The following is a 14,552-nucleotide window of genomic DNA, read 5'->3' on the forward strand; positions in this document are numbered from 1 at the left end:
CTAACTCCACCCCCTCTCCCCTGTGGCAGGCAGGCACACAAAGAGAGAAATCATCATATATACAGTTCATATGTGCGTGTGTGTTTGTGTGTGTGTTAGGTTGCGCACAGGTTGTGAAAAACAACCATGCTATTTTCGTGCTCATACCCACCTTTTTCGTGCTCATACCCACCCAGGCAGGCACCCACACACATAGCTCCGTAAGGGAGTGTTTGCCCCACTCAGTGATGTATCCCAAGGTCATCAGGGTTTCGGGTCTCTCGAACATCATACCCCTAGCTCACTCAGGCGACCCAGCCGGGGTGATCAAGTCCCGAAGTGGCCCACGGGCCTGAGTTTGAGTATCACTGCCCTACGTTACCGCCTTCCATTACGGCAGGACAAGAGGATCTGCCCATGAGCGTAGTCAGCTCCTGCCATGCGCCTTGACATCTACACCTTCCCCTTTGACATCCAGAACTGCACCCTCACCTTCAATTCCTTGTTTGTTTCAGATTACAAATAGTTAGTGTGGTTGCTAGGCAACACACTATTGCTGAAGAAATAAAGGGCAGCTAGGGTACTACACTTTTTTGAGTGGTGTAAACCACTCCTACAACTGGCTTTTGTGTGCATAAAAAAATGACCATGGTTGCTATGTTCAAAATAATTTCTGACGTAATTAAATCACACCCGGGTGAACTGGATGACCGTAGCAACCGTGGTCATTTTCTCTGCACAAAAAAAGCCAGTTGTGAAATCACATCCAGGTGTGATTTCATTACGTCAGATCAGAGCTGATCAGGCTACATAATACCTTACCTTATTTCATTACGTCAGACATTACGTCAGACCACAGCTGATCATGCTATATAAAACCTGACACCACTCAGTTCACACGGGTGTGATTTTTTTTTCAAGAGTTGGCTTTGTCCAAGGGTTAAATGTCTTTAAATAAATACTTTTTGACCCCCAGGGACCCCCTGGGGACCCCCACATGGTAAGTCTGTCATTTCTTGACCGTTTCGGAAGCGGGGCGGCTCGCCGGAACCGGGCCGGCACCGTGGCCGCGTTCCCACACGGAGTTGCACCACTCACTTCACACGGGTGTGATTTTTAATGAATACCGGACTTGTACTTAACAGACCATTCCTACAATAGGGTATTGATACTTAACACTAAACCCGGGGGATTTTCACCCGGACAATTATATTTTTATAATTTTCATATTCATATTGTTTCTGATGTCTGAGGTGGGTGGGTCTTTCAGTACCTTCATAATGCTCAGTGACATCATAAAAGGTAGTTTTGCTTCCTTGCTCACATCCATATTTTTTCTACAGGCAGGTGTTCGAGATAATTTCACCCGCGTTTAGTGTTAGTGATTGAGAAAAGATATTGGGCTTTTTTAATATTAATTCATTCATTAATTCATTCATTAATTCATTCATTCATTCATTCATTCATTCACTGGACCAGTCTCACATGTCCCAGGAATGGGTGCACCAAAGGAGAAGTTCCCAGCTCCATTTTTTAAAGGAATATTTTTAAAAATAATACCCATTTGTCACCGATTTTGCCCCTATTTTACGAATTATTAAAGTCATAATGAAATATTAAAGAAGAGTACCTCAAGTTGCCATGTATTGCTGTACTTATATAATGTATTTTGAGGATAAATATTTGTTATGGAATATATTACATTGAGTTAAATATACCTGGGTTTAGTGATGGTTTGACAAAAGTTAAGTTTAGTGTTCTAGGGTTGAGTCAAACATTTGAGTAGCCTATTTCTTCCATCCCTGCAGATTTCATCCCTGCTATTTCATGAAGGGGTGGAGGTGTGAGAGAGACACACCACTGTGGTTGTAGTTCCCAACACCTGCACACACACTTACCAAAGCCATCCACCACAACTGAAGCTTTGTTGTTCAATCACCTGAAAATGATCTCATGCAAACATGCCAGATTTAACTAGAAGCTCATTTCCATCCTCATTCAATTTAAATGCCTTTGCATTGCAAAAATGAATCAGTCATCTCCAGCCATTTGGAAACTGAAGCCATTCCAATCTGACAGAGCAGAACTGGAAATCACAGTGTGATGGCTGACACAAATTCTAAACTGAAGGTAAATTATTGTTTTCATGGTGCATGTCTCATATAGGTACATTTGAAGAAAGATAATGTATTACTTAACATTTGTAATGTAAATTCTAGCTGCACCAGGCATCAGTCCAGCCGTTTGTAATGCTGTGCATCATTACCATCAGTGTCATGAAAGGTAAGGAGTCGTCTTTTAATATTTATGGTTCAGTTGTTGTGCTCCAACCATCATCCCAGCATCAACCTGTGGGCTCTAATTCTGTATGGAAATGGTTAAACATTCAAGATGTTCAGAAATAGAGAAAATAGCATATCTACAAGAATCAAGCCTTGGTTTTATTTGTACAGTACAAGCAGAGACATGTTGTTGGGACTTTCAGTGGTCGGACGGCAACCCTTTTTGACATGAATTGCCATGTTTTTATTTTCTTGATAATCGGTGCGACGGTGTACCATATCAACATTAAGAATTCTGACACCACATAAAAATACGAAATTTAATATACATAGCAAACTTTTTTTAAAACCACTCCAAGGAACAGCAATGTCCGTGTTAACCTATGTGACTATATGTGGGTGTCTGTGTGACTATGATTAGCAGTAGGGGCAAAAGTGAAGAGACAGAGAGAGAGCGAGAGAGAGAGAGGGGGGGGGGGTGGGGGGGGAGAGGGGAGTTGCACCACTCAGTTCACACGGGTGTGATTTTTTTCTTCTACTTTTGATTTGACTCTAACCACGAGTTCAGAGGTTGAATGAATGTAAAATTACATGCAGGATGTAAATTGCGTACAGATGTGAGGGGACTTGATTTAATTGACTTTTCTTTTTTACATATATAAATGTAATCTTAAAAGTCCTCTCTCACACGCACCAGTGTGCCAGTGATCACCCTGCCCTGTGCCAATGTTGGCTCACAATGTGTCCCAATTCACCATGTTGTGAGCTTGTATATTGGCGATGTTCACCGTTCATTGTACAACAAAGTATACAGGGTTTAAGTGGTTAATGAGTTCACTTAAAGTCTGTAAGAGAACAAATAACCACAGCATGACCCTGACCAGAGTCGTCCCACAGTTCCATGCGATGCCAACATTCTATTGAACTGTACGCGTCCGGATCCCCCTGCTCTCCTGGAGGCTCTGGAACCCGTCTTCAACCTGAGGGCCATACGGCCCGTCCTGAACATGTCCACGCCCACCAATGTCACCATGTCCTTCACCCTGTCCGGTATCCTTGGTGTGGTACGTCTTCTTGTAGAATCAGTGAACATTCTGTTCTTCAGAACATGCATTTTGGGGCACCGTGGCACAGTCGTTAGTGCTGTCGCCTCACAGCTAGAAGGTCCTGGGTTCGAGTCCCGCTCGGGACGCTGTGGGCGCTGGCGGCGTGTTCTCTCCTCCGCGTCATCAGTGCCCATACCCGAGGCGGGGGTGGCGAAAGGGCCTTTCTGTGTGGAGTTTGCATGTTCTCCCCGTGTCCCCTAGGGTAGGTACCCTCACAAAAAACATGCAGTAATCCTGGTCTCTAAACTGCCTCCCCCTGGCCAGCTACGTCCAACCAGGGAAACCCTGTCAGGTGAAAAGGAGCGACATGAAGGAAGCATGAGTTCAAGTTGCTCTCCCCAGGTTGGCGGAGGGTGTGTAGAGCCCAGGATCACATTAGATAATTGACACAGGGGTGAAAAATGAGTTACAAAATCGTGGGATAAAAATGATAGAACATGCATTTTTACAGTATGGACCATTCACTCCAGACACCCAGAGAGACAAGGGGCTTATTTTATAAAATTTAATTTAGTTCAAGTGTTGTTATGCAGGCGTTGTAGTTTATTTCATCTGTTAATTGTCGTTGCTTGTTTTGACGTCTTTTATTGAATTGTGATACATAATGCCGTACATCTGAAAGTGACACACTGATGCTTAATTACCGATATTGTGTCTTAATTCCTAATATTCTCTTTTTTTCCATAAAAACAAAAAACAGGATGAAAAGGCTCAGCTTCTGACTACATACATCTGGGTCTATTTTGTGAGTAAATGTTCATAACCCACTGCATGCCTGCTTTGTGTACAGCACGATAATGACACTGGTTTGTTGTTCTAGTATTGGGACAATGAGTTCTTCAGATGGGACCAGGTCCAGTGTGGCGCCGACAGGATTAGTCTACCCAGAAACTTGTTTTGGGTACCAGATATAGTGATCAACGAATTGTGAGTTCTGTTGCATGTACTTCATAATTGTTTTTCTGTTAAGTTGTTCCGATACCAGTATCCAAAAAGCTGCCGATACTGACCAAACATTCCAGTATCAGTATCAGTGAGTATGCCTGTTGCCTAGTCTATGCCAATTTGATACCAAAACATATTTCATTTGCACTAAACTTTTTTTTTTAAATTATATGATACTGTATGATATAGTGAGATAGTACTTTATTGTCAGTTCACACTGAAATGTGTCTTGCGACCCAGCAGCATGTACACATATACATATTTGACATACAGTAGCACAAAGAACAAACAAAAAAGACATGAAGACAAGACATGAAGACAAAAAGACATGAAGACATGTCCACCACCTAAATTACCCCATGGCTACTACAACTCCTGATTAAGCCTCAAAGTCGACTGGTGGACAAAGGACCTCTTTAGTCTGACCTTATTGTATGCAGGCCTTTGTTTTACTATATTGAAAAACATTTTTGAATAGTTCAACTAGCCAATCTACATTGACACGTTGTGAGCTTGTAGACTGGCCATTTTATATATATTTACATATATTAACAACTAACAACTATTAACAAAATAGTAAAAAAAAGGCAAAGAAGTTTAGGGATAAGGGGTTTAGCGGTGACAAAAATGGAGCCCATGGGGCTCCATTTTTCATCTTTCGATCTTTCTAAATACACTGTTTTGGGATTTAGCAGTGGGGAAGGGGTGTTCCCCCACTAAAGTTGGTATTTTGGTTACCTGTCTAAATCCCTAAAACACCTCCGTTACCCGTTATATTGTGCATAGGTGTGGTTTGGGCATTACAATAATTAAACCAATCACCATTGCACCATTGCACCAGTCCACGTGCCATTGCCTTCAAGAGATCCCATATCCGTTGCCCGTTATGCCCAGTTCGAGGGCAGCACAAGTGATACTTCAAGGCAGCAACGCAACACTCTTCCATGGGCTATAGACCGTAAGGCTACCTATGAAGCAATATAGCACTGGGCATAACGGGCAACAGATAAGGGATCTCTTATAAGGCAATGGCATATGTGGCATTGGTTTAAATATTGTAACGCCCAAACCACACCTTCCTGAATTGTACCATCACACCTGTATATTACCGTATATTACGGGCAAATCTAGTGCCCATAATTGCCTGTTAACTCTTTTCACGCAGTGTAATGTGAGTAACCTTTCGACTAGATCGGATCAAAACATTTATACAACTGAATAAACGTAACTTACGTTTATTGGCGCTTGCCGAGACTAATGATTAACGTAGGTTACGTTTTTCGGCGGGGAAAGTATTAATTTACGTAACTTGTGGCTGCACTGTAACAATTATGAATGGGTTGGTATTTATTCCCAGACTCTTTTTAATTAAGCGTTGGTGTTGGATCAGTAGCCTACTCGGCATCGACCGATACGCAAGTTGCGGGTAACGCAACTTGAAATATGAAAACAGGGTGGGTCAGTTGAGAGATGTTCTGATAGGCTGGCATTGGCCAGTGAACGCACGTGATCAGTCTGGCCACTGGCTAATGCCAGGCCAACGTCCTGATGATGGGACGAACTCAAGGAATGACTTTAAAAGACTTTACAAAAAGATAATTCTAGAGCTGCATGACACCAGTCTAGTCTCACCAGTTCTGCTTTGTCCCTGTCTTGTCCAGCATGGATGAGAATAACGCCCCATCTGTCCCCTACGTGATAGCCTATCATAAAGGCAAAATACAAGACCAGGTGCCCATGAGGGTGGTCAGCTCCTGCCGCCTTGAGATCTATACCTTCCCCTTTGATGTCCAGAACTGCACTCTCACCTTCAACTCCTTCATTTACCTTGGTGAGGTTGCTCAAGAAGTGCTCCTCCTCAGCACCCAAATGTCACATTTATGTTTGTTTCAGACAGCGGCATCAACTTTGGGAGTGCCTGAGGGCTTGGGCACCCACTGAAAAAATAATAAGCCAAATAGCACCCACTGAGATTAAGGCTGAATATCCCCTCCCCCTGGTCATTTTGTCACGTAATCAAGGGCTGAAGATCCCCTCCCCCTGGTCATTTTGTCACGTAGGCACACACACCTTTACGGGGGGTGGATGGTGCTTGGGCCACTGGGCGAACAGGTATTTATTCAAATGCTAATAAGGTGGCTTTTGTTCTGCTTTTGATGCCCGCCGCCGACAACGTAGCTGCCGAGGCGGACAGCACTGTCAGCGCCAACACAACGGCTCTTTTAAGAGCTAATAATTCTAAAGGTGTCGTCAGCAGCAGCCAGCAGCCAGCAGTCCGGGGGCGCAAATATCAACCCATCTGGAAAGAGACATTTACCTGGATCACGTACAACTCTACTAAAGACAGAGTGTTTTGTAGCCTTTGCTCTAAAGCTGTGGAGCTGGGTGCTCCACTACCATCGACATCAGCACGCGAACAAGATACATTGAACGCGTTTACACGCGAAGGGTTTTCCTCCTGGCGAAAAGCCAAAAAAACAAACTCGTTTATCATTGATCATGCTGAAATGTTGAAACAAGTGGCTGAAACAATGTAATGTGTTCGTTGTGAACTGAAAGCGCACTGTGTTCAATAGCAAACGGTAAATAAAGATTTTTTTTCCCCCGCGGCGGGGAGGCGGGGCTTGGGAGCACCCACTGACGTTTTAAGAACCTGCCGCCCCTGGTTTCAGATATGAATAGTTGTTGGTCGTTCCCTCTCATGAATTTACAATACTAGTAAAAATTGAAAAATATTGAATAATGGGGGGTGCATACTTAGTTTAGACTAGTCATTGGTTAGACATGCGTTAAGGTTAGGTTTAGGTGTGCTGCCCCGTGGGAGGTTAGGTTTAGGGTGAGGGTTTGAGATAGCTTGTAGTTGTAGGACTAATGACTGGTCTAACCAATGACTTGTCTAAACCAAAAACTGTCTAAACTAAGTACTGCACCCGAGTAATGGACATATTTCCAAAACTTTGACTTTTCAGGAATTCAAATTCAAAAGCATCAAAAGCGAAGCAAAGTGTTTTGAGCTCGTAGATCTGCAACGTTTGACACTTCCGTGTGATGTTGTAGTATGGTCAAGTAGGGCGTTAAAAACACAAAAGGTTAAAATATGCAGATAGGCGGATTTACCTTACCTTTTTCTTCTTATTTCCTTCCTTGCCTGATGTCTCATTTGGTCCCTTTTCTGCTCGCAGTCAATGAGGTGAGAATGGAACTTGGGAATCCAGTGAAGCAAATCCTGGAGCATTCCAGAGAGGTGATGACAACCATGGGAGAGTGGGAGCTGATGGACATCACATACACTAAATTAATCATCCCTAGTTGTAATGGACAATTCATGAATAGTGGAGTGGACTGTGGAATCGAAGGGCTTGCATTCCATGTACGTATAAATCATGATTTTGTTTTCTTTTCCCCTATTTTGTCATTATGACTGTCCTCCCGACAGACATTTGTGTGTTGTCACTGCTGTTGTATCCTGACCAGCGGGGAGCCCCCACCCACCGGGAGGACATCGTCCTACTCTTCCCGTCCACTCCCTGCTGAGAGCCCCAGCCTGTACGAAAACAGGCTGGGGCTCAGGCCGGGCCAGAGTGTATAGTAGGAGAGCAGCGACACGCTTTGATCTCGCCGCAAAGCGGGTGCCTATGGGCTATAGTTCCAAACATTGCTCCTATGGCTGGAACTATTAACCTGACTCCGCCAGATGGGGCAGCAGAGAGTACACTGGGTTCCCCCCGCCTGCTCCCATTGAGCTAGATTAAGCACGTCTGCATTCCATTGTTACAATGGGGAGTCAACGCAACGCTAGTGTCGCCACTCTCTTACTATATTACTCTGGGACGGGCTTCCCTCCCACAGGTCAATAAAGGCCTTTCTCGGCCCCACCCTTCTCCCATTTGTTTATATTGTGTTTAGGATCCAAGATGGCCGCAGCACCAGGAGGGGGTGGGGCGGAGGTGAGCAGGTGGGGTTGACATATGCCCTTACTGGGCTGCGTTCACACATTCAAGACACCTGTCTTGTGTTTGTCTTGTGTCTGTGTTTAATGGCCGCTCCAATGCATTTTCAATGGAAGCCCATATGGTTTGACCAAACATTTTGTTTGATGGGGGGGAGGGAGGCAGAACACATTCATCAAAGCTGTGTTCAGACACAAGTCAGGTGTCAGACACAAGGCAAGGCTTTTTCCTGTTGTATATTGTGAGGGTCTATGTCTCGGCCCCATACAGCAGTACTGACTCAACAGTAGCTATGAACAGCCGCCTCTTAAGGTCTGCTCCCATATCTGATTTCCACACTCTCCTCATCCCATGCAAGGCTTTCGAGGCAAGTGCTCTTCGAACCTTCAGATCCTGTTCAGTTGAGGCAGTCCAGGCCCCAAGGTACTTGAAGTCCTCGACTCGCTCGAGGACCGTCCTGTCTGCAGTGGCAATGGTTTTGTCCTTGGTGTTGACTGTCATTACCTTTGTTTTCTTGGCATTGAGCTTGAGGCCGATCTTCCTGCACTCCTTCTGCCAGTAGTAGCCCTCAGGGCAGTATTATGCGTGTCTTAAGTACCAAGTCTTATTACTTAACTTAAGACCTGGAGGCGTGGTCAATGCTGTTTGGCCACTCAGAATAGCCAAATGGCATTGATCACGCCTCCAGGTCTTAAGTTAAGTAATAAGACCTGGTACTTAAGACACGCATAATACTGCCCTCAGTCTCTAGTCTATAGCAATGGAGAAAAAAAAGTACAGAAAGATCTCTTCAGAATTTCTCATTTGGTACCCTGTCTCTGGTCTATACTGATGCATTAAAGTACTTGAGTTTTACTGGTATATCGGTATCGGAACATCTCTATAATACCCTGAACCCAGAAGCATTGAACCCAGGAATGGTTTGTTCTTGTCCTGTAGATCAAGCTGAAGCGCAGGGCTGGTCTCTACGTGGTGAACCTCATCATCCCCAGCTGCTTCCTCATCACAGTGGACCTCTTCAGCTTCCTGCTTCCTCCTCAGAGCTCCGACCGTTCCTCCTTCAAGATGACCCTCATCCTGGGCTACACCGTCTTCCTGCTCATGATGAACGACCTGCTGCCCACCACTGGAAACGGCATACCTCTCATAAGTTAGTAATACAAGCTGTGTGTGTGTGTGTGTGTGTGTGTGTGTGTGTGTGTGTGTGTGTGTGTGTGTGTGTGTGTGTGTGTGTGTGTGTGTGTGTGTGTGTGTGTGTGTGTGTGTGTGTGTGTGGTGTGCATGCATGCATGCGTGCGTGCATTAGGGTTGCCAACCGCCCCTTGAAATACAGAATCGTCCCTCACTTGGACACTAAGAGACTTGTCCCCTTATTGAACTGAACTTTGTTCCTTATTGGTGGAAATCAATCAATGTCACAAAATGACACATCTACAGCCGCCCCCCCCCGGACCCGGACCCTGTTGAAGACCTGTGAGTCTGTTATCACACAGACAAGTGTTATTTTTCTGTGAGTGTGTTCTATAAGCCCTAGCTTTTCTTTTTTTACTGTAGATTGCTCCATATGGATTTTAATATATAGGCTATTATGCTTTTAAGTATTAGTTTTTCTCTTAAAAGTAGGCATTTTCAAGTTTTATATAGCATTTGTGTACTTATGTATTGTGATTTCTTGTTGTCTTTTAACCACCTCACAAAGGAAGTTTCCGAAAGGAAAAAAAAAGTACTTTGAAGTTGAAGTAGCTGCCTGAGAACAATGCTACAGTATGTTGACTTCCAGATGCAGTAAGGTGCATCACTCTGTCTGCTCTACTTCTCACCCTGTTCTCTGTCTCTTCCCAGATGTGTTCTTCTGTCTCTGCCTGGCTCTGATGGTGGCCAGCCTACTAGAGACCATCCTCATCACCAATCTCCTGTGTGACTCCAGTTGGAACCTCACTCCGGTCCCCCGCTGGGTCCAGGTGTTGGTCCTACATACGCTGGGCTCTCTCGTAGGCCTTCCTCCAAAGCCCAAAGAAAAAACTAACTCAGGTATGGACAAACTGTGGTTTAAATTATATAATAATTAAGGCGAGACATGGTAGGTGAAATCATGATTTTTCCTTTTTTTTTTTTTTTTGCTATTTTGCTTCCTAAACATGTTTTCTTCCAAACTAAAGCAAAATAAACATTCAAAACACAGATTTAGATTTTAGTAGTTTATTTTAGCCAATGACAGCTCGTTTTGCTGGGTGAAAATCCACCCTCTCAATTTTCATGATTGGTTGTTGGTACAAAGGAAGTGACCATATTTGGATCAAACCACAGTCAGCTCGAGGTCCAGACCTTTCCAATGATATATGGCATTATATGTTGTGGCCAAGATTTGGATGAGATATTTTGTCTCAAAATAGTGGCTTCAAATAAAACGTTTTGGAATTTTACAATACAATTATTTAAAGGCCGTTTACTCAAAATGAGTTTTCCTCATACCTGGGACAAAGAATCTCCACTTCAGTTGCACTCACATACACCAAACTTTCCAGTCTTATTCATAACTATATTCTGCAGATATTTACAGATGGGTTTGTTGATATATCATTCACAGCCTGATTTACATCACATTTTATACCTAAAAACATGCCGAAAATTGGGTTTTTTATGCCTGTTGACACTATTTTCTAAAATCCCTTCTGTCATTTTCTTTGTCTCTAATATGTCAACAAAATGAAACAATAATTTTGAACCTGGCTTTATCCGATCTTCAGATTTATCGCCCCGAAATGTATGCAAATTAGCACATATAATGCCTAATTTGCATATTTAAACATATCATTTCAGAAAACTTGTAATACAAAAAATCTTAGTTTTAATATAAGTAATCAACTGGAGAAGTTTCATTGTGATAGCTATTAGTTAACCTTTTTTCCCTATTCACCTACCATGTCTCACCTTAAACATGTGTTTTATTCCACTGACCCAACTCCACATTATACATCTGATTATGTTATCCTCAATGGAACGGAGACACACTCCAATGACAGGAAATGTCAGGCATAGCAATTACATTTTGTTGAGCAAACATGCACTGAATTAGTATAGGCCAGATTATGTCAGTTCAGAACTTTGTCGTTTTTATACACCCAGTTCACCTCCCATGCCAGGCTATATGCCAGGCTATTTTACACTTCATGTGCATACGTGTTTCCTAGAAGTGAAAGCCTGCCCTCTGGTGGCGGTGGAGGGCAAGGCTGATGAGCAAGCTCCAGAGGCTCAGGGACCAGAGGTAGAGGATAAGGCCCTGCTGGAGCAGCTGAGGAGTCTGGGTAAAGTTCTCCAGGCCATCCGCCTCCAGGTGGAGCAGCAGCTGACAGGGAACCAGAGCTCTGAGGAGTGGCTCCAGGTGGGTTTCATCATTGACCGCCTGCTCTTCATCTTCTACATCATCTTCATATCAGTCAGCGTCATCACCATCATCAGTATCTGGGCCAGCTATGCAGCTGCTAAATACTAACAACATACTGTTTGTTACAAGACCCCATGATTGTAGATGAGGGGTCTTCAACGTTTTTTCAGGCCAAGGTGAGATAGTGATGAAACAGGGACCCCCGGTCCCCACTACAAATTGAATTTGTTAAATTAAATTAAGCATTTAAACTCTCAATACTTTTTAATCACGACACGTCTGCTCAACTCAACACAACACTAGGTCCCCTAGGGGTCCCACTCCCGGCCCTTGTGTTGAAGACACTAGACAGTGCCATAAATTAATAAATTGCTCAATATTTCATAGTTTTGTGTTTATGTGAAGGCTTTGTTGGCTGGAATTTGAATCACTATTGGACGTACAATGAACTAATGTGTCTCTCTCTCTCTCTCTCTCGACAAGTGGAAACTTGCAAGTGTGCGTGCTTGCGTGTTAGTTACATATTATTTATTTTGATTTGTTTATATGATGTTTTTGCATATAGTAGCCTATTTACTGTATATTCATTAAATGTTGTGATTAAGGACCCCAATGGAAATAAGCCATATAGGCTTTCTTGGGTTTCAAATCCTCTTAGCAGAGCTTGTATTGAACTGTACTTTCATGTGCTTTTGTTAAAAACTGTTAATAAAGTATCCATTCAATAAAACTCCACCACCACTAGAGTACAGGCTTTCCCTTCTATTTGAGGAGAGCAGAACAACATGGCAGTGTTAATGATCTTTGACAATTTATATTAATCAAGGTTCAAGGTTCAAGGTCTTTATTAATGTCCCAGAAGGGCAATTGTGTTTACAGCAACAGTAGTGGTTTCTGACATACAAATACAAAACCTTACAGGACAACAACAGACAAGAGACACCATAGCATAAACGGAGGTCTGGTTGCATCTAGTGCAGGTAGAAGAATAAGAGATAAAAAATAAGAAAGCAAAAAAAGTGCTTAAGATATAAGATATAATATATAAAGTGCTGCATAAAGTGCAGCACTTTATCCGATCATTACTGCACAAAGATCCGATCATTACTGACTGTTCTGACAAGCAGATGTATGCGGGATTGCGGGATGTGGTAAAATAAGTTTGAAAAGCAGGCTTGTGTTAAAAGTCTTGCACGTTCCAACTGGGTGTACGGGAAGCAGGATTAGTGAATTAATATAACGGACCTTCGAGGAATTGGAAAGGATTTCAGGGGGGCGGCACCAGAAACAATTTAAAGACTTTTAAGACAATTTTAATACCTAATGTAACCTGGTCAATAGGGAGTGGCACAGGACACAGGAATATATTTGGCGTTCCTTATTTCCCAGGGAGTTGGCTAGTCATTTACCGACCGACGACATTTACCGACCGACGGCCGCCGTTACCAACCGGAGGCCGGGAGTTACCGACCGACTAGCCAGTCGGTCATTTTGGAATTTGGATCTCGCCCTCTCTCCCCAAAGCCACAGTTTAGCAAATATGGCATGCAAGCCTGTGTAAAAAAAAATCAGAAAAATACTTTAGTGGTTCTATCACGAACACTGTATGAGGAATGGCCAACACACACACTGAGGCTGAGCAAACACTGGTCCCCTAAGCTTCAGCCTTCACCCCTTTCCAAGTACAAAGACGACAGAGAAACTCAACCAAGTTGAAAGAAATACACAGTTCACAGCTTCCACCTCTTGTAATTGTTTACAATCCTCAAGATAGATCTTCAAAGAATCCCCACAAACACTGGTTGCTTCTTTGTATTCATGAGGTTTTTGAGTGGTGCAACCACTCCAAGGAACAGCAATGTTCGTGTCAACCGTGTGTGTGTGACTATGAGCACCAGTACCAATGAGTACCAAAAGTGGCGCTGTTGTGCCAGAAACAGAGAGAGCGATAGTGCTGCACTGTTGCCTGCTAATGAGAGAGAGAGAGGGGGGGGGGGGGGAGAGATTTGCACCACTCAGTTCACACAGGTGTGATTTTTCAGTGTAACCCTTGACCCGCAGAACATGGCACTCTTAAAGTGACAGTGCCACCTGGTGGAGTTTGCATAGAACTACAGGCATATTTGCCACTGGGCTACACATCACAAATAAACTATATAGCTACTATAAAAACTGGTCAAACATTGGCCAAATTGTATGAAAGAGGCAACCATTGTGAAAATAGAAGATCTACAAGCTCATAATGCCTCGCAACGATGCGTTGTGAGCTGGTTTTCACAATAGTGGAACCAAGTCAAACAAGTTAATGCCTACAATTCCATCAGGTGGATGGGTCCCCATAATTCAAATAGGATTATTTTTGGGGGCCTCGATATGTTGACAAGCTTCATGGAGATGCTAATTTTCCTTTCCAGCTCGATTTGCCACAGAGCTAAAACTACTAGTAACTGGTGTACTGACCATGGTATTAGTGTGCTTAACTGACCAGCCAACTGGCCTTTAGGCATGTGTGCAACATGTCAGGGACGCGACTGTTGTGAGTTTAGAGATCTGCTAATCTCGACCTGGGCTGCAGCAGGCTGCACGAGCAGGCTCTGCTGCTGCACGAGCAGGCTCTGCTGCCGTGACCATGAGCGCTCCCTGTGTTCAGGGACAGCGACCGTAGGTGTGGTTTTGAGGACAACTTCTTTGAATTGCTACTATTGTTCACACACAACAGAAACCAAGGATTATATAGGCTATTTCAAGGGTGATTGATCACAATAAAAATCCTGATCATTCTTCCTCCACACTGGGAGAAAAACAGCATCTGAAAGTTTGATGGTGCATTTTTACACGTGACGTGAGTGCAGTTAGAAGTTTTTCATTGCATCTTATGAGAGGTGTTTATTTGCTGCTGGCCTGC

At 43.5% G+C, this 14,552-nt stretch overlaps 1 protein-coding gene across 1 annotated transcript; it reads left to right on the forward strand.

The window, feature by feature from the left end:
• Nucleotides 1-2,082: 2,082 nt before the first annotated feature.
• Nucleotides 2,083-11,755, forward strand: LOC306927298 (5-hydroxytryptamine receptor 3E-like; the record flags this gene model as incomplete). The annotated part of the gene is made up of 8 exons (XM_079507007.1): nucleotides 2,083-2,109; nucleotides 3,221-3,325; nucleotides 4,188-4,294; nucleotides 5,974-6,143; nucleotides 7,495-7,502; nucleotides 9,202-9,412; nucleotides 10,105-10,293; nucleotides 11,454-11,755. The coding sequence occupies 8 exons, from the start codon at nucleotides 2,083-2,085 to the stop codon at nucleotides 11,753-11,755; spliced, it is 1,119 nt and encodes a 372-aa protein (XP_079363133.1).
• Between the last annotated feature and the right edge of the window lie 2,797 nt (nucleotides 11,756-14,552).

Source organism: Electrona antarctica, assembly GCF_951216825.1.
Source record: "Electrona antarctica genome assembly, chromosome: 7".
Classification (NCBI taxonomy): domain Eukaryota; kingdom Metazoa; phylum Chordata; class Actinopteri; order Myctophiformes; family Myctophidae; genus Electrona; species Electrona antarctica.